The 23,940-nt window shown below is 39.2% G+C and overlaps 1 protein-coding gene and 1 pseudogene across 1 annotated transcript; both read right to left on the reverse strand.

The window, feature by feature from the left end:
- Positions 1–362: 362 nt before the first annotated feature.
- Positions 363–23,227, reverse strand: KIN (Kin17 DNA and RNA binding protein). Its single transcript, XM_037510585.2, is given in 14 exon segments — positions 363–690; positions 2,570–2,670; positions 4,404–4,503; positions 5,599–5,667; positions 7,187–7,237; positions 9,050–9,144; positions 9,147–9,178; positions 9,342–9,399; positions 10,166–10,214; positions 13,353–13,534; positions 16,284–16,406; positions 16,485–16,528; positions 20,176–20,270; positions 23,050–23,227. Coding segments are annotated over 14 exon segments (1,176 nt in total). The 5' UTR covers positions 23,164–23,227; the 3' UTR covers positions 363–627.
- LOC119244667 (tubulin alpha-1B chain-like) lies at positions 14,165–16,277 on the reverse strand (annotated as a pseudogene).
- Positions 23,228–23,940: the final 713 nt, after the last annotated feature.

The following is a 23,940-nucleotide window of genomic DNA, read 5'->3' on the forward strand; positions in this document are numbered from 1 at the left end:
AGGTGGATCTACAGAGATGGAAAGTAGATGAGTGGTTGCCAGGGGTTGGGGAGAGAGGAAGAACAGGGAGTGATTAAGGATATAGGTTTTCTGATTGGGATAATGAAAATGTTCTAAGATTAGTCATGACGGTCACACAATTCTGTAAGTATACGAAAAGCCACTGAATCATACACTTTAAATAGGTACCAATTGCATGATGAGTTATATCCCAATAAGGCCACTGTATTTACAGTATAACTTTTAAAATGTAATATTTATAGTTCAACTGTATGACTTTAGTACTGAAAATATAAATTCAGCATATATGAAGCATTTCTTACAATCATATGTTCTAAAATGTCTTATATAAAACACTTTACAATAACTTTCTTTTAATGAAGATTTAAAAATCATCAAGGGAGTATTACAAACAAAAATAACAAGGACAAAATTACATAATTTTGATACAGGAGACATAATCAGATTTTTCTGTAAGTTAAGCTAAACAACTATACAGTAACATTTAAATAAATTCATTTGTTTTATACAAAAGAAATACCCTAACACAGTAGAGTCTCACAAAATCTTGGTGAACACCAATTTGATGCTTTAGGATTTTAATGTGTTGTTAACAAACTCTCAAACTCAGGCAAGTTTAGAAATGTCTTCATATTGAATTCCTTCAACTCTGCGTCCTTTTAAAGGGCCCTACAAATTGAAATGATTAAAGATTAAAAACACACATGTACTTATACTTATGAATACAAATTTGCCTTATGAATACAAATTTGCCTTTTCCATAGCCCTAAAATATCTTTAAGGTAGCCAACATGTCTATATGTCTATGAATTAAAAAAAAAAAATGGCATTTCATTAAGAACTGGCATTTTTTAAAATATTTTATTTTATATAATTCTTACATCATTTTTCATTTTTGCACAACGTATGCATTTTCATTTTGGTTATATTCCCCATACAATTGCACCCCCCCCCATTATTTTGACCCTAGTCCTTCCGCTCCCCACCCCCCGACCCCCGAAGTGTGTCTCTGGTTTATAGTTGCTTGTTGATTTTGATTTTTACTTTGTATTAATTAATCTTTTTCCTGACCCTTATCTAGGTTTTCTAAATTCCTGCTATGAGTGAGACCATCCGGTATTTTTCTTTTTCTTTCTGACTTATTTCGCTGAGGATGATCTCTTCTAGCTCCATCCATGTTGCTGCAAACTGCATGTGTTTATTTTTTTGATTGCTGAATAATATTCCATTGTGTATAAAGAACTGGCATATTTTCTTCAATATCTGAAATGTGTTATCATCTCTGGCATATTTTCTTCAATATTTGAAATGTGTTATTCATCACCATCAGAGAACTGTCAGCTGCTCAGTATCTCCTCTATCTCCTGAATAGTTAAACTTCTTAGCTCCTAGTGTGGTTAGGGTGGCCATAGAATGGAACTGCTGCCCTGGCAGTGAACAAAAGTGGTAGGTGCCATGTCCCCGGCTAGGCCACACCATTTTCCACATGTAATCCATCATGTTCCTCCTCAGACTACCCAAAGCACACCAACATAGCAACTGTAAGCTCTGTTGAAGATGGGAGAGAGATGGGATGGAAAAGAGCTTTAGAAAAGAGCCTCACTTGGTCTCACAGACCTCCCAGGACAATAAGCAATTTTATTTGTATGTCAGATTTCTTTAAATGAATTGCTTTATTGATCTCTGCTGACTTAAATCCTTTAAAAAGGAGAGATATTTAAAAAAAAGGTGATCTCTGTGATTCTTCCCCCATTAACTATGATTACATATCACACACAAGTTATACTATGCTACACTGAGGTTTATATTAGATGTGAAGGGGAAATGTCAGGATATGAAACTGTACACACTGTATACAATTTTATAAAATACAAAGATTGTAATAGACCAAAATACGAATGGAGGGTGTCATCTAGCTGGGGGGGATTATGGGTAATTGAAAAAATTATATTAAGATGTATTTTTCAGATATGGGATAATAAGTTTTGTTACAGACTGAATGTGTTGTCCCATGTCCCAACCTATCCCTGCCCCTGTAAAAACTCATATCTGAAACCTAATACCCAATGTGATGTTTTTAGTGGGGGAGAGACCTTTGGAGATGATTAGGTCATGAAGGCAGAGCCCTTGAGAATGGGATTAGTACCCTAATAAAGGATCTCAGAGTTCCCGTGTCCCTGCATATATGTGCAGACACACAAACCATGAAGCAAGCTCTCACCAAACACCAAATCTGCCTTGATTTCTAACTTCTAGTCACCAAAACTGTGAGAAATACATTTCTGCTATTCGTAAGCTACCCCAGTCTAAGATATTTTGGTATAGTAGCCTGTGGAGACCAAGACATGCGTGCATTTCTTGTGTAATCAGAAAATAAAATGTTTTAGGAATGGTAAAGTCATTAGAGAAATAAACTTACAGGTTTCCAAATAGGAGAGGAGACAAGCAAAAAACCCAACCTCTAAAATAAAATTAAGACCAATCCAATGATAAAGAACTACAGCACATTTTTAAGATATTTGAAATTTCTATCTTTGACCATACTTACAGTTTCAATGACTATAGTAGCTGAAAAAGTCTTCTCATTGATGGATTCTAGAGTACCTTCATTTCCTCTGTAGCCTCCATTTAAAACTAGAATTCTCTTTCCTACAATAAGAACATGATACTTAAAGCAAAGAAAAGGTCTACTTTTTCCTTCTACTTTGTTACAGCAAAATGTAATCAATGATCTGAAAGAACATTTAGAAGTTGTTAATCATTTAAGAACTCTGTAATATTCTAAAGTGTAGTTTGAAGATACATTTGATGATACATTATAAATTCCTCACTTTTTCCCACTTCTTTTCCAAAGGAATATGTTTTACTTTTAGATTGCAAGGAGCACAAGGTACTTAGAGGAAATGCTTAGAGTCAAGAAGAAGGCAGGAAAAAATCTGCTTCCTTTAATTTGTCTCTTTATAAAATCCTAAGATGATTTGGCAGTTTCATAAAAATGTAAACATAGACCAAGCCACTCTATTTCTAAGACTTTTCCCAATAGGAATGATATATCCATACAAAGTCTTGTTTTTCAATGTCAGAGCAGTTTTATTTGTAACAGTCAAAAATTGTAAATGACCCAAATGTCTGTCAACAGGTGACTGGATAAACAAACAGTAGTACACCCATACAATGAAAAAGGAATGAACTATATAGATAACATGTGACAACATGTATAAATCCAAAGTAATTACACTCAGTGCAGGAAGCCAGATAGAAAAAAGGAACATAGCAGTATGGTTTTATTCATAAACATTCCAGAAAAATGGTAACTAATCTATAATTTCAAAAGGCAGACTGGTGGCTGCCTGGGAGGACAGGGGAGGCAGAAGCAAAAGGGTGGGAAGGATGGATTGTAGAGGGAAATGAGAAACCTTATGAGGGGTGATGTTGGCATCAGATGGGTGATTTCATACGAATATTTACTTGTCAAAACTTATCAAATTGTACACTTTATACAAATACCATTTATTGTCTGTCAGTTGGAGCTCACTAAAGTTGAATTAAAAAACTCTTCTTTAATCTGTAAAATGGGTATTATTATAGAGGGAAAGAATAAGTGGAAGTTTGAGAGACTAACGTTCTCTTTGTGCCAGCAATGATACCATCATGGGGAAGTTTGATCAGTGGCAAACATCTTAACCAAAGTAGCACTGACACTAGAAATGCACCCATGATAAAAACAATTAAGAAAAAGAAAAAGCAAAAAACTGACTTTTAGATCACTATCTCAGGTAGCTGAACAAATACATTAATAACCCTAACATGACTGACTTTATCCAAATATGTCTGTTTTGCTTCAGGAAAAAAAATGGATTCTAGAAAGAGAAAATGTATTCATGCCACAAAATAGTGTTCTCAGAGGACTGGTGAATCACCACATGACCTAAAGTCAAATATACAACCTTTATTAGGTAAATATTTTTTTTTTTTTAAAGATTTATTTATTTATTTATACAAGCACTGGATACAGTCAGAAGTGCGGGAGGGTGAGAGAATTCACCAGAGCCAGAGCGGGGAGCAGAGCAGGCAGAAGGACCGAAGTACACTGCTGAGGGGAGCAGCGGGCGGCAGGAGAGGTCTGCGCGCCATGTGGGACCCTCCTCTGGTGGCGGGGGGGGCAGCCGGGGATCGAACCAGCGGTGCAGAGGCTGCCGGCAGCTTCGCAACCCAGCGCTCAACCGCTGCGCCACCAGGGAGGCCCAGGTAAATATTTTTAAGAAGGAAACTTGTATCCATTAACTACCTATCAAGTAATGATAAAACAAAAACTATAGTTTTAATGATAGAATCACTCATTTTGACAACTTGCACATTAAATGGTATGCAAAAAGATTTACCTGGTGCTGGAATTACTGTTTCTAAATGAGTCTGGTCAAGTTTCAGCTTGTCTCCAGAGTCAATCATCTTTACAACAGCTGTATATTTGTCAATTACTTCCTGTCATATGAAATTAACATTTTTATAATAGGAGAAATATATGAAGAAATATGTAAAAGATAAAAGTATGTAAAGTGAAAACAAATGAAATTCCAATCAAAAGATAACAGTAAACAACATTATATGTGACTTCTCAGTTTATGGTTCTTAAAGAATTCCATTAAAGTTGTTATGTGGAAAGAAGAAAAGACTAGTGACCTTAGAATAAGACTTTAAGAAATATAATGAGAGGGATAGTTTTTGCCTAGTTTCTATTAGCAATTTGTATATGTATAAGCTTGAATAAAGCTTGCCAGAACAAAACTATATTTGGGAAAAACAAAAGAGAGAACTTCAGAGATGATTTTTTAATTTTTAAAAAAAAATTTTTTTTTTTAATAGAGGCATGTTTTATTTATTTATTTTGTTTGTTTGTTTGTTTGTTTTGTTTTTATACATGCACTGGGTACAGTCAGAAGCGCGGGAGGGTGAGAGAATTCACCAGAGCCAGAGCGGGGAGCAGAGCAGGCAGAAGGACTGAAGTACACTGCTGAGGGGAGCAGCGGGCGGCAGGAGAGGTCTGCGCACCATGTGGGACCCTCCTCTGGTGGCCAGGGAGCAGCCGGGGATCGAACCGGCACCGCAGAGGCCGCGGGCAGCCTCGCAACCCAGTGCTCAACCGCTGCGCCACCGGGGAGGCCCAGAGATGATTTTTTAAATTTAAAATCCTAGAGCAGCCAAAAGAGAGCCTCTCAGGCAAAACATAAGGAAGCCCTCCTTTGAACACTAGGGGCATTAATTATACTGTCCATAATTAACAAAGATAACGCATCTTTTGATTATTAAGGCATACACACTGAATTTAAAAGGTACCAAGGGGATTTCATACATACCATTTGCACTAGAAAAAAAGCAGACCAAGGTTAAGTATAAACTATGGGTGAAAATAAGTTATTATTCCAACAATTATGAATTCAACTTTTTTTATGGTGTCATCAAGAACCTGAGACATGATGTTTCTGCTACTAGAACTTGGCTTTAAAGGAACACTAAAATAACTGTACTCAGCCCAACCAGCTCTTTTCACAAATTTCATTCAAAACTTGTTGTCCTTACCTTAACAATGCCTTTTTTCTTATGATATTTCTCTCCAAGTTTCTTGGTTATAATTTTCACAATGATTTCCTGGGGGAAAAAACAAAGATGGTAGATAAAAATTATTTTTCTTGTTTTTTAATTCTCCATCTTAAATCATGTTCACCAAAAATAATTGTAAAATGGAAAAAGCTCTGCTAAATAAGAAATTTCAGAGTTGGGCCTCCCCGGTGGCGCAGCGGTTGAGCGCTGGGTTGTGAAGCTGCCCACGCCTCTGCAGCACCGCTTCAATCCCTGGCTGCTCCCCGGCCACCAGAGGAGGGTCCCACATGGTGCGCAGACCTCTCCTGCCGCCCGCTGCTCCCCTCAGCAGTGTACTTCGGTCCTTCTGCCTGCTCTGCTCCTCACTCTGGCTCTGGTGAATTCTCTCACCCTCCCGCACTTCTGACTGTACCCAGTGCTTGTATAAATAAATAAATAAATAAATTTAAAAAAAAAAAAAAAAAAAAAAAAGAAATTTCAGAGTTCTTTTCTTTTTCTTTTTTTTTTTTTGGTGGGATCCTTGCCGGCGGCTGGGGAACGAACTGGCACTGTAGAGGCTGCGGGCAGCCTCGCAGCCCAGCGCTCAATCGCTGCGCCACCAGGGGAGGCCCAGAAATTTCAGAGTTCTAACTACCCAACAGTACCAAAACATTTCTTTAGTAATCTTTTATTCCTTCTCTCTTTTCTTATTCAAGGTGGTTATAGAGAGGAAAAATATACATCTAAGGCTATTTCCACAGAGGTTTCTTGAAATCTAGGACTTTTATCCGTATAGCTCAACTCTCTTAATCCATGTCTTTCAGAGATAGCTTCTTTCTTTCTTTCCATTCAAGGAAGTGAAAAGTGCCAAGGACATTGTACTATTTGTGTCTGCTGCTGATAAAAACTTCAATGGCAAAGGCCTGTTTGGTCTGTTTATTTTTTCCTTTAAACTAATGGATCTTAAACAAGTGCACACATTAGAATCACTGAAGCACATGCATTTTGAAAAAAGCCCTCAAAAGGTTTTGAAATACTCTCTGGTTAAGAACTATTGCTTCAGGCAAAATCCTTGATTGCAAATAAGAAACTATTAATATTCAAATTACCTACTCTAACAGGGAAAATAAACCAAAATAATTCATAGGTGGTTTCTTGTCTATACAACCTTTATTTACTAATCTTGATCCAAACTTCTTTTCAGTGACTGCAAGTCAGGGTGACTAATGCCTTCCAGGAAGCAGCGTTGCTCACCTGATGAGAGTACAGCCTAGTGAATAAGACTGTCCCTAAATGACCCTGCAGAAATTACTCTAATGTTTCATGTCTCAATTCTCACCTATAAAATATGAATAATAACAATTACCTTTAAGACTTAACTTGGCATTGAATTTAAAGAATATTACTAGCTTACAAACATGAAGTTAACAGGTGCAACCAATAATTAAAGGTCAAATAGAAAGTCACTGAAGTCACAATTCTATCTATCTCCTTTATATGTATTTGAAGAATTTATTTATACCAGTGCTGTTTAAATCACTCACTTAAAAGTTGATTTAGATTTAAGAAGAGCCAACTGGATACATACAGGCTGTAGCCAGTAGTCTGTTCGGGCAGTTCTTTTCTTCTCCTCTTCAATCTGCAGACACACAAAACATTCATAAAATTACTTCTTTAAATCCTCAGTTTATGTCAAATGCCATCTTATTTACCAAACATCATGAAACACATACTTCACAGGAGAATGTTATCATTTGCAAACTCTGATAAATGCACATAAGCATGTTTTGCAAGTAGTTTCTTTTACTTAGAATAACCTGGGATTTTAAGAAATATGTGATGGGCAAGTCAATTGGTCCAGAAAATAAACACACACAACCTTTGCTTAGACAACACTGCCCAGCTATCTGCCAGCACTATACTGCCCGCCCCTGCTTTTTTAACTCCTTTATGAGACAGAAAAAAGTTTGTGTTTTCATGGGAAAAAAGCATTGCACGGCATAGTTAGAGGTACAGTATGATGGCAAAAATGTGCTTCCCTGTTTGATAGGATAACAGAGCTGATGAACGGAGAGGAAGAAAATATACCCCAATGCTTAAGGTTAACCCTAACTACCAACTTTCAATGGGACCAAAGAGTATAATTCTCTGACTGCAAGCTTCATTTTAATGTCTTTAACATTCCAATAAGAACAAAGAATATTTTAAATTTAGCTTGTATTATATCAGGCAGGTAGGTCTGGCTTTCCATTTTCCCTTGAACTAAATTGAAAAACTCCCTGCCGTAGCTTAGAAGACTTCAATGGCACTACTTTTCACTAATCTCAAATGCCACACTCTTACACTCATGTTCTAGTCCCTTGAATCCTCAGATGCTTGAATTAGAGATCTTTCCTGTCTTAGCACCTTTTCCAAAGCAATTGCTCCATGCCCCACCCTCAGACCTCCTTAGCACTCAGCATCTTATAATAATTTATTGGTTCACTAAAGTCTCCCTCACTAGAATGAAAGCTCCATGACACAGAGGGACTGTTTTCTCCTTACTATACAGACCCAAGACCCTCACCCTCCAAAATGAGAGCAAATCACTACTTGTTCAATGATAGAATGGCCACATCTTACAATATGCATATCTTTATATTATACTTTATGCCTTTTAGACTGTCCTATATTATGTGGGGACTTGGTAACAGGGAAGACAGAACAGTTCCTTCCCATTTCTTCACATGTGAAGAAAACAGTAATTCAAGGAAATATTATAGGAAATAAAGTTGGGCTTTGTGTATTGGTTTATTCTTTATATTTGCTTATTCTCACTCTTCTCCTCTTCTGCTTATTTCATTAATTCATTGATATGGTAAGGCTATGTGTTAAAAGGAAGAAAGGAATATTAGAGTTAAGAACCTTCTGGAGAACTGCTCAAGAGTTTCAGGTATAGGGTCCCAGCTCCAAATAAACATAGGTTTTCAATGACTTATCACAAAAACTTAGCCATCAGGTTAAATCAAATTAAAAATAGGTCAGTGCTTTCTCTTCATGGCTAGGAGACAGTTAAGTCAAAGTCAGAGGTGACAGGAGTGCCCAGGCTGTGGTGGAGGAACCATGGAGTCTCCCAACTGCATAGAAGGGGAATCAAAGAGCTCTCTCACTTCTACCACTTCCTTCTAACTACCACCGAAGTCCTTCTAACTTAACTGCATGGAGAACCAGGCCACAACTGCATGGAGAATTTTGAAGATAGCACCTGAGGGAAGAAACTACACCTATGTGGGGAGCTCTAACTCAATTCAGATGAAACTAAATTTCAGGCTCTTTTTCCTAAATTGGTACAGGCACAATTTTCTAACTTTGTATTAACCAATCTTTAACCCCATGATTGGTAAGACAGCTTAACTTTCCTTGGTTTAAACTACATCATTGCTAGAGTCAACAAGTAGCACATAAATTGTACCTCCATAATTTCATCGAGTGCAGATTTCTTTTTCTTCTTTTCTTTTGATAGAGCTGAGCTCTGGGAAGATTCTTTTCGTTTCACTGATGTTGCAACCCTATTGTTGTCAATGCACTTGGCCCCAAAGCACTGATGGAAAGAAGACCTGTGTTTGTTAACAAAACTATGCAGAGGGGAAGGTTTTATAAGGCGCCAAAGGAACACAAAAGAAACTTGTTACATGATAAATATACAACAGATCAGTCTAAATAGTCAGGGCCTATCGTTCACGATACTTGTTCATGTAGCTCACCTTGATTTAGAAGATGCTGCTGCTGAACTACACGCTCCTTTATTCAAATTGAATGTAACTGGAAAAAAAAGTTAGTCCATATAAATCCAGGGAATTTATAATAAAATTGATCAGATAAGATGCCAATGTATTCACACAAAAATTCCTATGGGTGTTTGAATAAAGGAAAGCCAGCAAGCTCAACCCAGAGATCACAGATTTGGTATAATGAACAGGACAGACGTTTGTAAGGCTGTGAAAGACCTTCAAATGTTGGAGCTGTCACATGGCCCGGGCGGCTTCCCTCCACTGCACTGTTCCCTTGCTAGCAGCACTCCATTTTTGTTTAGGCATCTGCACCTCTCTCGCATGGTGTGGAGAATGCTACTCTCTCAAAGTTTATGTTCTTCAAAAGCCCCAACATAAAAACCCATTCCTCTGTGAAGCCCAAGATGATAGGATTGCATGGGGAGACACTCTGGTAGGTGATTAGTAAGGTTCTTTGGTCTAAAACAATCAAAACAATCTTATTCATTTTCCCAGCCACTATTTTTGAAGGGGACACATCATACAGTCTAGCCAATGACATTCAAAAGGAAGTCTGCTGGCAAAAATGTCTTCTCAGGAGAACTTCCTTTCTTACAGGGGACTCAGAAAAGATGTGTGTCACCTACTGGGTGATGCTGGGTCTGCATCTGATGCAGGAAGTGCTGGCAGTCACCCTGCATGCAGCTGCTTAATAGCATGACTTCTGGAATCACTCTGCCTCCATGACTCTTGCCAGCTTTTGGCAGAAACAATAGAAAACTAACCATAGTTTTTAGAAAGAAGAAAAGTAAAACTACCTTTTTCTTCTTCATTTTCTCTGCTTAATTCCGTAAAAACAGGGACCTCCTTTAAAAACAAACAATAAGAAATGAATTTGAAGATTTGGTTCTCAGTGCATTTGCTGTCACTATTTAGTAGTCCTAAATGATGACTTGCTAACTCTGTCGCATGGCAGTTCTAAGAAACAACTCTAAAATAACAAATGATAAAGATCCTGATCTGGAAATTATTTATCCTGCAAATACTCTCTGAGAATTAATCTAAAAGGGGAGAGAGTAGCTTTCTTATACTAGACTTTAGAAGCTGACCTACATTTTTATTTTTATCACAATTTATACAGGAAACAACATAAAGCAATTAACTTTAGGAATCTTAGCTAGAGGATTAATATAAAAAGCAAACCTTTCTATATTGAGACTATGATTAAACTCAAATTGAAAAGCATATGAAATTCACCTTTGCCAACTATTAGCTTTGCCATCTTTGCCAGACTGTCTCTCTGAGCTTCAAATATTCTATCTTTAAAATTAGGATAATGTGCACATTTAGGTGTTTGAGGGTTAAATATAAAGGAAGCATTTAACATAGTGCCTGCCACAATGTTTAATAAATGTTAACTGTTTCTACTAATAAAACTTGCTTTTGCAATCAAGCCAAATATTCTTTTGTTTGTTAATGCACCTAAGATTTCACAAAGGAAGGTAAAAGAACATAATCTTACTTTAAAAAATTTGACATATTTAAGTGTAGAATGAGGACACTCTGATGAGTAGGAGCTCTACTTTTAGGGTAAAGATACTATTTATACCTCAAAAATACAAAACAACTTAAAGGTTTTAGCAATACTAAGCTAAAATGTTATTAAGAAAAAGTTATTCTACAAGTAAATCACAGTTCTCTGTGGAAAAAGATGTGACCCTTCTTTATTTCCCCAATTTCAGAATGTTTCTTCTAATGAAAACTGATTTACATTTTTTAAAAGTGAGAAAACTTTTTATGGTTTCAGGTCTTATGTTCAGTTCTTTAATCCATTTTGAGTTGATTTTTGTCCATGGTATGAGGTCTTGTTTCAGAAGGAACTATGCTCAGTGCAGTTATAGGAGTAATATAGGGGAACCAAATAAGGAATCAGGAAAAAAAATAATAACAATAAATAAAAAAACAAAATTAACAGGCAACTGTAAGTCAGAGACATTCTGCAGGGGAGAGGGAGGGAGAAAGATCAAAACAAGGGAGGAAGAGCACAGGGACTATGGTGAAGCTGCACAGGTGAACTGGAGGTGGGAATTTTACTGAACTATACCTGAGAGAAAGCAAACATTGTATAAAAATGAACAATGGTGTAAAATATATATAAATAAAAGTAAATTATTAAAAAAATTTAAATGGGGCCTCCCAGGTGGCACATCAGGTTGAGCGCAGCGCTGTGAAGCTGTCCGCAGCCTCTGCAGTGTGGGTTCGATTCCCAGCCAGCTAGGGAGATTCCCACATGGCGCAGCAGACCTCTCCTGTCTCATCCATTGCTCCCCTCAGCAGTGTATTTCGGACAACCTGCCTGTTCTGCTCCCTGCTCTGTCTCTGGTGAATCCTCTCACCCTCCTCTGCCTCTGACCCCAGTTCTTATATAAATAAATAAATAAATCTTAAAAAAAAAAATGCATATGATTTTTTCAAGAAAATTAAAAATAAATAAAACTGAGAAAACTACAAGAATAAAAAACTTTCATGCTTAAGCAGGAGTGTAAATTTCATAATGGCAGTAAACTTTTGTTCCTGCTTTAATTTAGAGAATTCCTAAAAGACAGTGTGAATATATGTAGATTAACATAACATCATAATATTTAGCTACTCAAACTCACTCATCAACAAGTTCAATTAACAAGGTATAAAGAGTGATGGATTAACTGATTCTCACCAATATCTTCATTCTTACCCCCTGCTCCTTCCTGCCTCTCTGCTATAAATGGCTTATATAAGATGTGTACAATAATGACCAGACAGCTATACTCACAATAGCCAAAAACAGAAAAGAGGCCAAATGTTTCTCAATAGAATGGATAAATTGTATTATATTCATAAAATGGGACACTATACACATCAATTAAAGGGTGAAAGAGTGATAAGAAATAGAAGAATTAAATTTAAAAAACAGTGTGCCTGAGTTAAAGAAGCTAGACACAAAAAGAATGTGATTCCATTTCTAAGAAGTTTAAGAAAGACTAACATAACCAACAATCAGTAGTGGTTCCTTCTTGGGAAACAGAGGTTACTAATTGGAAATGGGCACAAGGGAACTTTCTATGATACTGAATATGTTTTTTATCTTGATCTGGGAGGTGGTTACACTGGTCAGTCAGTTGGTCTGTCTGTCTGTGTATCTGCCTACCTACCTAAACACAAATATATGTAAGTGTTCACTAATTTCATTAACCTGAAGACTGCATGGCCTACACTTTATTACATGTCATAACACAATAAAGATTTTAAAACCTAATACCTAATAGTTTCACATATATGTAAGGCCATATTTTCCTTACACAACATTTAGTATATAAGCTCAGGGCAGGGAACTATATTTGCCACAGAGTACCAATATATATAAGTGACTGAACTCAGAGGAGGGCTGGGTTTTTTTTGTTCACTGCTATATTCCCTTGCCACCAGAGTACCAATATATTTGTTGAAATAAGTGACTGAACTAGTTTTTCTAACACCTAAACCACCTTCACTGTGCTCTCTCTAAACAATTTACTTGGGTTTTGCCCCTTAATTCTTCAAGACTCCCCAGCCCAGGATTTATATCTACCTTCAAATATCCTAGGTCCTTCCTCGATACAGCAGGTGCTGGCCCTGTATGTTCCTATATCGTGTTTGCCTTCAGCACTGTGTTCATTACAATCAGGTGACATGACCTACTTATGTCTTCCCCAGTAGGCACTGGCCAGCCCTACTTTGGAGACAAGGAAACTGTGGTTTTGACAATTACATAATTATACAAGATCATGAAGTCAGTGAGTCAGGAACTAACCGAGTTGTCTCAACTCCAAAACCTAGGCTCCAAAACCACAACTTTTCTTCCAAGATCTTTCTCCTCTTACTTAAGGAACAACACCTACAAAACTCATTTCAATGTTTTTAAAAAACAAGCAATTTTGCTTTGTGAGCCCTTTCTCTTTTGTCTGTCTGGATGACAATGTTGCCCACCTGTTCTTTCCCTTCTAGACCTCGTCTCACTTGTTCTTCAATAAATTTGGCAGTTTTTTCTTCATCATCAAGGTCCTGCTTCTTCTTTTTTTCTAATTCCAATTGCCGGCGAATAGTTTCTGGATCCCGGTCTATGTACTGAATATACCAGCCTTTTGGCGTTTCATCTACTTTGCACAAGCCTTAAAAGAAAGTTACAGACACCCTAAATTTTTACGTAATCAAAGTTAAAGGTAAATATAAATGTGTTTGATCTCTGCATTATTCACTCAACCGTTCAAATACACTCACTCCAAACACACAAACTCCTATAGCATGAAAGGTTTTCATATTTGTATCTAATGAAATTTAGATATGTTAAGTACATTGTTTTATCTCTTTAAACAGAAAACTATTTTTCTGAATTTTTTTTCTTTCTTAAAGCCTTTACTTTGAGACATGATGCGGAAAAAGGGTATACATGGAAAAGACATGATTCAGTTGAAAGTGAAGACAATCTGGGCCTCCGTGGTGGCGCAGCTGTTGAGCGCTGCGTTGCGAAGCTGCCCGCAGCCTCTGCAGCACAGGTTCGATCCCCGGCTGCCGGGCGAGGGTCCCACATGGTGCGCAGACCTCTCCTGTTGCCCGCTGCTCCCCCCAGAAGTGTACTTCTTCAGTCTGCCTGTTCTGCTCTCTGCTCTGGCTCTGGTGAATTCTCTCACCCTCCCGCGCTTCTGGCCTATACCCCAGGTCTTGTATAAAATAAATAAATAAATCAATCTTTAAAAAAAAAAAAAAGTGAAGACAATCTAATTAGAAAACTTCATTGCTTGTCAGCTAGTACTGAAACTGAAGTTGAGTATGATATGCTGAAGGCTTAAAGAAAAGGCAACTAGCATTCCTCTCCTTCTTCCTCATCCTTTCCCTCAACAGAATCCATACCAACCTTCTCATAATACTTCTCAGGGCAACCCTGACTTCACAGGACTCAGAAAACTCTCCTCACACACGTACCAGTGAATAAAGGAACATTCAGCACACATCAGGTCAAATTCTGATCTAGGCAAGCCCAGCCTCAGCAATGGCTGAGGTGTTGCTCAGCATGCACAAGGCTCACTGTACTTTGACCAGGTCTCTACCAGGTACCCAGTGGGAGGTTGGTAATTAATGCCAATTTTGAAACCAGTAGGGCATCAATCCACAAACTGGACAGAAAAACTTGGTCTTGACGGTGGCAAAGGCAGCACTGACATCATTGGGAACCATGTCACCACAATATAACAGGCATCAAGCCATGTATTTACCATGGCAAAGGTCACAGTTCACCATCTAGTTGGCTGGTTCAAAGCACACACTGGTGATCTCTGCCACAGAAAGCTTTTTCTTAGCAGAAATAACAGGGAAATGAATGTAAGGACAGAGCATCAGGTTGGTCTGGAATTCTGACATATCAACATCCAGGATTCCATCAAATCTGAAGGAAGAAGTGATGGACAACATGGCTATTAAGGTGGCTAAAGTTAGTGTGGTTGGGTGCTCAAGGTTGGGGTTTCTATGATGGGTGTCATAGATGGCTTCATTGTCTACCATGAAAGCACAATCCACATGCTCCAGGGTGGTGTGGGTGGTGAGGATGAACTTGTAGACTGAACTACAGCTGTGGAAGCCTGGGGGGAGGGGAGCGGGGGGCAGAGTTAATGGAAAACTCGGGCTTGGTCTTCTTGCTACGAGAGACAGAGAGATGTTCCTTCACCAGGGAGGTGAATCCAGAACTAGTTCTCCCACCAAAACTGTGGAAAAACAAGAAGCCCTGAAGACCTATGCACTGGTCAGCCAGCTTATGAATTCAACCTAAGATGAGGTCAATGATTTCCTTGCCAATGGTGTAGTGCCCTCGGGCATAGTTACTGGCAGCATCTTCCTTGCCTATGATGAGTTGCTCAGGGTGGAAAAGCTGGCAGTCAGTGCGAGTGTGAACTTCAGTAATGAGTATGGGTTTCAGGTTTGCAAACACTGCCCTGGGCACATGCTTGCCAGTGCTGGTCTCACTGAAGAAGCTGCTGAAGGAGCATCTCTTCCCCCAGTGATCTGGTCCCTGAGCATCTGGCCATCGGTCCCCAGTAGCAGAGCTCCCAGCAGGCACTGCCCATGTGGACGCCAGCCTGGCCAACATGGATGGAGATACATTCACACATGGTCGGTCGCTAAGAGTGAGCCAGTGCAGGTGAAAGAAATAGACAATGGGTTCCCCAGTTACAGTCTTGATAAACTAAAGGTTGAGGTAAGAAATAGGCCAGGGCAGGGAAAACACTGGAGTCACTTAAGTTGCAGCCTTCACAGGGGCCAGCAGGCTCAGCTCTTATAATTTTCAGCTAGTTAATTTGAGGCAACATATTTAAACAAGGGAAAAACATGAAAGATGTGTTATCTTTCACAGTTATTATTCACCTGCATCTATGTATGTAGCATCCAATGAATACATGATATTCTGCCAACTTAAATAAGTAGAAATTATTTCCCTAAGATGGAATAAAGTAACACAATGAATAAGTAATACATTAACACAAAATTTCTTTGTCTTTTCTTCTCCCAAATTTTCATCATATGAAGATTAGAAATGAGAAATGTAGTGGCAAATTTAAAAAAAAATCATCTTGAGAGGGGTAAAAAATGTTTCTTGAAGTGAAATGAATGGGGGGGAGGGAAGGAAGAGGACTGCCAATTATCCTGAACCTAAATAAGAGGATACTTCAGTAATAAATCTTTTCACTGTCCAAAGAACTGCTCCAGACATTCATTTTCAACTATAAATACCCAAAATTAACCCTGGAGATCATACTCCTCTCCACCAATTTTTAATTACCCCACTCATATACTTACATAGAAAGTATGACAATTTTATCTTCCTGTACTGCAACTCAGAATAGTTATTCAATATTGTGTTCTTCTTACCTTCTCTGCCCAGCCACTTAGTAAAGTCGGTCAGAGTCTCCCACTGAGTTGCATTCATATGGATGTGCTCTCGGTGGCTGATGTACTCATTATAAACGATGTTGTTGTGAACTCTCTTAGTGCCTAAGAACAAAACATGATACTGTCAGTTCTAAGAAGATTCTAAGATTATGAAGTTAATGATATTCTTACGATGCTTACCAAAGCGTCTCCTGAGGAGTTCCAGAAAGTCATTTCGGAATTCCCTAATAAAGAAAGGAAGGAAGACGGTAAGATATTTTCTCTAAATATGTCATCTCATCTTCCTGAAATTTAAGCTACTGTACAGTCTGAATGCCCAAATGACATACGAAACATTTATGTGGCTATTATGAACCTTTAAAAATTGAACATAGAAAGATAAAGATTCCAAAACATTATAGCTATCAAGAATTAAAATTATAATTCAGTTTGAAGTTGAAATTTTTTCCTCAGGAAAGCAGTCACAGCAAAAGTGACTGACTACACAGCTTTGAGAAGGTCCTTTATGAAGCTGATTAGTGCTACAGAATGTAGCATAATACCCCCGTACTGATGATAACCACACTACCCTCATTCTACATGGAACTGGCACCTCATATGTCCCTCTAAACTGAGTATACCACATTAATGCTAGTTAAACACAGGTGAATAAAGCATCAGTCTTGACCTGGGTTGTAACTGTAGAATTAGTTATAACAGAGTCAAACTGAAAAAGAGATACAACAAACATTATAGAAAGAATTGGAAGGGATACCCAGAGGTGATTTTTAATATGGGTGATGAAGTGTAACTGGCATGACTGGCATTGAGTCATGAAAGCATCACATGTTTAAGAAATGACAATCTAACTTGGCTGATGTTGAGGGTAGATAAAAATTAAATAGGATAAAAAGGAAGCTATTGCTGGAAAATAGATTTAGTGCTAATTTCTGAAATGCTTTGAATGCTATGCTAAAGAGGTTACGGTTTATCCAGACAATACATAAAATTTAGGAATTAATTTCTGAAAATCTGTGACTTAGGAAGATAATTCTGGTAGACCAGAAAGAATAGTAATTTTCAAAGTGTGGTACCCAGACCAGTAGCATTGGAATCAAGTGGGCACCTGAGAGACATGGAATGTCTCCAGCCCACCCCTGATCTACTGATCCAGAAACTAGATATGGGGTCCACTGTTCTGTTTCCACAGTTCCCAAGTGATTCTGATGCATAATCACTGAAATAATTTAGGTGAGAGATAAGAATTATTAGTAGGGCAGTAAGAATGGAAAGGGCATGAGTTTAAAGGACACTGTACAGAGCAATCAATGAGAATTCCCAGGTGGAAAAGGCATGAGGGACTCTTCAGGAGAGGTGGAAGTCTACTGGACAGGTGGAAGTCTAATGAGAAGTGGAGGGGAAATCACAGAGATGGGTCTTGGTATTCCAAAAGTATGGCATATATACCGTGGTGCTATGTAAGACAGTCATGGGCAGCTTGCAGATAAATAACTTTTGCCTTTTTCACTGTATTATCTCCTTTGATGGCACAGAAACAATGATGGTAAACCTGCTGGTATCTTAAGCAAGTGGAATCAATGATGTCAAACTGTACTAATAGTGTATCTATTGGGCATGTGCTCACAATGAAAACCAAAGCTACTTTCATCTAGAACGCCCTTAATGACGCAGGATCAATCTTTGAGTATGTGTCTCCCTATGTAATGAAATGAGAATCATGAATAAATTACTTCCAATTCTATACAATGGTAAAATAGAGGAAAAAAACTCTGTGATGGCTTGAGGTGTAAGCTAAACACCCTTTTATTCATGGACCATTTTTACTTGAAAAAATAAACGATAGTTATTCCAACTGAGTATTCAAAACATTTTCTTAAAAATGGACAGAGGGCCTTCCTGGTGGTGCAAGGGTTAAGATGCAATCTATGAAGCAATCCGCAGCCACAGCAGCACAAGTTCGATTCCCGGCCAGCCAGGGAGCAACCCACAAGGAGCAGCAGACCTCTCCTGACTCGCCTGCTGCTCCCCTCAGCAGTGTACTTCGGTCAATCTGCCTGTTTGTTCCCCACTCTGTCTCTGGTGAATCCTCTTACCCCCCACACCTCTTGCTTATACCCCAGCTCCCGTAGGCATAAATAAATAAATCTTTAAAGAAAAAAATGGACAGAGTCTGTCAAGGAAAACAATTATTTGTTACCAACGAAAACTTAAGCTTTCAACCAAAAATTTGAATTCTAGTAAGCTAAAAACTTGAGTTTAACATACTTTCTGACACTTAAAAGATATTTCTGATGACACTGATGTTGACATTAGTGAACATGATTTTGTGGTATTGTACGACAAAATGAGTCACCTTTCAGAATACTGCCATTTACTCGGTGAGCCAGTATTTTCCAAAGTGAAAGACCAGGGCCTCCCTGGTGGTGCAAGGGGTTAATATGCAGCACTATGAAGCTATGCACAGCCACTACAGCATGAATTCCATCCTGGGCCAGGGAGCTACACACATGGTGCTGCAGACTTCTCCTGACTCACCCACTGCTCCCCTCAGCAGTATATTTCAGTCAATCTGCCTGTTCTGATCCCCACTCTGTGTCTGGTGAATCCTCTCATTCCCCTACACCTCTGGCCTATACCCCAATTCTTGTATGCATAAATAAATAAATCTTTAAAAAAAAAAAAAGTAAAAGACCAAGGCATTGTAATATAATAGAGTTCAAAAAGTTAGCTGATATGGCTTCAGACTCCAGATTACAACTAGCCTTTAAGAAACTACCGCACCATTTTGATGTAGAATAATATTTTAAATTACCTGAAAAGCCTGTAACACACCCTCCCCTATACATCTATGTGAAAGCCAGATTTTCATTATGTGCTTCAACCAAAACAACATTTTGAAACAGAACGAATGGAGAAGCAGTTGTGACATCCCAAGTGTCTTCTATGAAGTCTGAATTTTTTTTTTTTTTTTTTTTTTTTTTGTGGGACCCTCGCCGGTGGCTGGGGATTGAACTAGCACTGCAGAGGCTGCGGGCAGCCTCACCACCCAGCGCTCAACCACTGCACCACCAGGGGAGGCCCTATGAAGTCTGATATTAAAGAGACTGCAAAAATGTAAAGCAATGTCACTTCTTTATCTTAGTTTGTTTTGGAAAATCCAATTCTTTAAAATTTATTTTAATATGCAGGTAGTTTATTAATGTTCCTTAAAATAAATTAAAAATAAATGCTTAGCAATTCTCAGTTTTAATCCCTAATTTGCAAGTATCACAGAATTCCAGATAAACAAAGTTCTTTGGGTCTTTTAATACAGTGTCAAGGGAACCTAGACCAAAAGGCTTAGAAATCTAATAATAATAATGGTAATGATAATAATAACTAATGGTAATTGAATACTGAGCCCTCTTATAAACAATTCTAAAGTATTAACACCTTTAATTTTCTTGTAAGTCCCATGAAAGAAAGACAGTACTTAGAAGAGAGTTCTATTTTACTCCCATTTTACCAATGAAATGGACTTAACACACAGAAATACTTTAATTCACCCAAAGTCATACAACTGATGAGTGGAGAAGCCCAGATTCAAATAGTCGAAAATCAGATAGCCTGACTTACTGCTCTTAATTACAATTGTGTAGAATGAAAGATAGTTTCATATGTTTCAAATGAAAGGAAAGACTGAATTGTGAGTTCACAATTTTGCACTCTGAAAAATTGTCAAAGGAAGATAAAATCTGAGCAAAGATAACGTAGCTATCATACACATAAATACCTAAGGAATAAATAGAGCCTCTGATATACCAAAATAAAGCATACATTACAATTTGACTGAATAAAGCCTATTAGATAAGTATGTCTTCAAGTTACTTACGTTGAAAAATAATCCATAAACTGCTGAGGATTTTCTGAAGCCAGCAACAGTTGTCTCTGATGAGATTCGGACATGCAATGACACTTAAAGCCATTCTACAGAAAATGTAAAGACAGGAGTTAAATTCTGATTTAGATCATCATAATGGGCCCTAAATATAAGTATCTGATTAAACCCTAACAAGGGCCTCCCCAGTGGTGCAGCGGTTGAGCGCTGGGTTGCGAAGCTGCCTGCAGCCTCTGCAGAGCCGATTCCATCCCGGGCTGCTCCCCGGCCACAGGAGGAGGGTCCCACATGGCGCACAGACCTTTCCTGCCGCCCACTGCTCCCCTCAGCAGTGTACTTCGGTCCTTCTGCCTGTTCTGCTCCCCGCTCTGGCTCTGGTGAATTCTCTCACCCTCCCACGCTTCTGACTGAACCCAGTGCATAAATAAATAAATAAATAAATAAATCTTTAAAAAATATATCAAAAAAAAAAAAAACCCTAACAAGCTGCTCTCAGATGATAAACTTATAAAAAAAATCAAATCAATAATTATAAACAACTGTTAAAATGTTTTACAAGTTCAGTTTTTAGTCCCAGAAGGTGAAAGACACAAACTAAGTGTCTTAGAAAACAGACATCAATAAGAAACACAAATGGGGTGGACCTCCCTGGTGGCACAAAGGGTTAGACACAACCTATGAAACTATCCACAGCCACTGCAGCACAAGTTGGATCCCCGCCCAGGGAGCTACCCACATGGCACAGCAGACCTCTCTTGGCTCGCCTGCTGTTCCCCTCAGCAGTGTATTTCAGTCAGTCTGCCTGTTCTGTTGCCCTCTCTGTATACGGTGAATCCTCTCATGCCTCTGGCCTGTAAGCCAGTTCTTGTATGGATAAATAAATAAATCTTAAAAAAAAAAAAAAAGAAAAGAAACACTACTGGGTACAATAACAGAAGAACAAATTCATTTTTGGACTCAATTTAACAAAGACCTATCAAGCATTGATTTCATACAGAGTTGTTCAGGAAGTGCTTCAAGGAATATAATGAAGTAAAAACAGCTGTTAGTGAATTTTCATTTACGAAACTATTTTCACTAACTTTCCTCTATGTTAGTTCATTATTGAAAATACACTGTTGCATATTACACAAACTTTAATGTCAAACACTAAATCTGTATTTTCTTCAGGTGATTGTAAAAAGCATACAAGTTTTGACTTTATGTCTATTCTACTAGCGTGCTTTCAAAAGCATTTGGGGGAGCACAGGAAATGTGACTATAGAGTACGAATCTGACAATATAAAAGAATTTTTGCTACTTTTGTTATGTGATGACATAGATTAGGTATGTAAAAAACATCCTGATATTTTTGAAATGCGTACTTAAGTATGTAGAGGTCAAATATCTTCCTAATTGTTTACATTTTATTTTTACATTTTATTGATTTATTTACATAATTACATAATTTGGGGAGCACAACTTCAACCCTCTGTATGTAAACCACCTCACTGAAGCTCCTGTGCCACATCCTGTCACCTTCCCTTTCCTGATTCTGTCCTCCCTTCCCCAACACTCTCTCTGGTAATCAGTATATTATTTGTAGAGTCTAAGAATTATTCTTGTTTTGCTGTTTTGTCCTTTTTACTTATTTATATTCCACAAATGAGTGAGACCATCCAGTAGCTTTCTTTCATTTTCTCACTTATTTTACTTGGCATAATCATAGAGGTAAAATACCTTGACGTTTATAATTTACTTTAAAATATTTCAGAAAAGTAAATATGGAAAAATAATTAAAATGTTACATGTGGGCTACTCAAATGTTCACTGTACTAGTCCCTACTTTTTGTATGTGTTTGTGTGTGAATTTCACCTTGACTTAAACAGAACTACAAAGAAATGAATGAGAATAACAGTATCAATGTTCTTCAAAGTGAGTGTCATCTAAAATAGCTCATTCCTCACTTGAAGAAACACTGGATTGGGTTTATTCCAATTTCCCAATGTTCTTCCACGCCCTCTCCCCCCCCCCCTCCATTCAATCTCCAGGAAAAAAATGATCAGGTCAGTAGCCTGCTTTAAATTCTTCAAAGAACTTCAAAGGCTTCATCATCCACTACATGAATGGGAAGGAGTATAACCTTCATAGTAGCAGGGCAGACATACTTTTCAAGATCTGATCAGTCATTTCATACACATCATTCATTTAAAACTTACAACAATCTTACCAGTAGGTACAATGACTATTCCCACTTTACAGATCACTAAGTAAGCAGCTGGAGAGAAAGCAAGGAAGTCCAAGATCAGCTAGTAGGTGGCACTGCGAACCTTAATAATTTTGACCACCTGACTCCCAAGTCCACATCTTAACCACAACAGATAGTATCCTGGGTCTGGCACATTGTAGGTGCTCAACGAATGCTTGTCAGAGTAGTGTGCAAGAGCTTAGTGCTTTTTCATCTGATACCGAACACAGGCTTGAATCCTAATCATCTGCAAGAGTCACTCAAGGTTAGAGATGATTGTCGTTATTGTCCAGACGTCCTGTATTTAACTATTCACGCCTCCTTTTTCAGGACAGTGACGACAGCAGCAAAATCTTTTATTTCATGGTGGTGGTGGTGGTGGTGGAGGGGGGTAGAAATAATAAAGAATGGGTTGTCACAGGCCTCCTGGACGGAGGCTGAAGGAAAGGATGGTTCTACAGAGTGAAACAGATGTCACACCCCAGTGCACACCCCAGTGCACACCCCATTGCACACCCCGACAGAGGACCCGAGACTCAAGCCCTCACCCCAGCATCAGGGACTGGAGCCTGTGTCTCCAGGCTCTCCCCTCCTGGGGGGCGGGCGGAGCGTAGGCATGGGGTAATCCCGGCCCATTTACCTCGTCCCTGCACTGCTTCTGGCACATCTGGCAATACCAGCGCAGCTTCTGAAGCCCTTTGGATTTGATCCTGTTGGCGATGGCCTTCGGGGTCAGAAAATCTGACTTCCCCATAGCGACCGGACCCACGGCAACTTTCAGGACAACACCACCCTGCCAACCGGAACCGGAACGGAGCTGAGAGTGTAGGCGGGGCAAAAAAAATTGCAGCGAACCGGAAGGAGGTGGGGCCTGGAAAGACTGGGGACCACCCCCCTCCAACGCTCGCGAGAATTCCTTCTGTGGGCGAGAGTACGCGAGATTGGAAGAAGAAGCGGGTGTGGGGGGGGGCGTGGGGGGAAGCCTCTGCGCAAGCGCAGTCGGGCCTGTCTGACCGACCTTCAGCGGGCCCATTACCACCATGTTTTCTCGGGCGGGCGTCGCCGGCCTCTCGGCCTTGGCGTGCAGCCGCAATGGTACGGTATAGCCGCGGTGGGGAGGGAAGGGAAGGGTTGCGAGAAATTTAAGGGCGCGGTCGGGGGAAGGAGAAGCGGTGCAGGGGAGTGGGCCGGAGCCAGGTTCGCAGCACCGGCTGGGCCCCTCGCGCTGAGGCCCGGGAGAGCCGGGGCTGCAGGAAACTCCTTGGGACCGTGAAGGGCGCGCGCCGGGTGGAGAGAGAAGGTCACGCCACGTCTCCTGAGGAGGGACGGGGCGCGGTGGTGGCCACGAGGAGTGGTCAGCTTGGACCTCGGAGTTGAGACCTTAGTCCTACTGAATTTTAGGGCGGTCCTAGCTGCAATCCTGCTTCTTGCCAGAAACAAGGATGTTGGAGTCTTTCTTCCAGCCCACAAAGTGTGGGGGAGAGGAAGACCTGAGGAGAGGCCTAGCAAATGGTTAAGTTGTGGTTTTTGT

Source organism: Talpa occidentalis, unplaced genomic scaffold (genome assembly GCF_014898055.3).
Source record: "Talpa occidentalis isolate TD23 unplaced genomic scaffold, MPIMG_talOcc4v2.1 talOcc4.14, whole genome shotgun sequence".
NCBI lineage: Eukaryota > Metazoa > Chordata > Mammalia > Eulipotyphla > Talpidae > Talpa > Talpa occidentalis.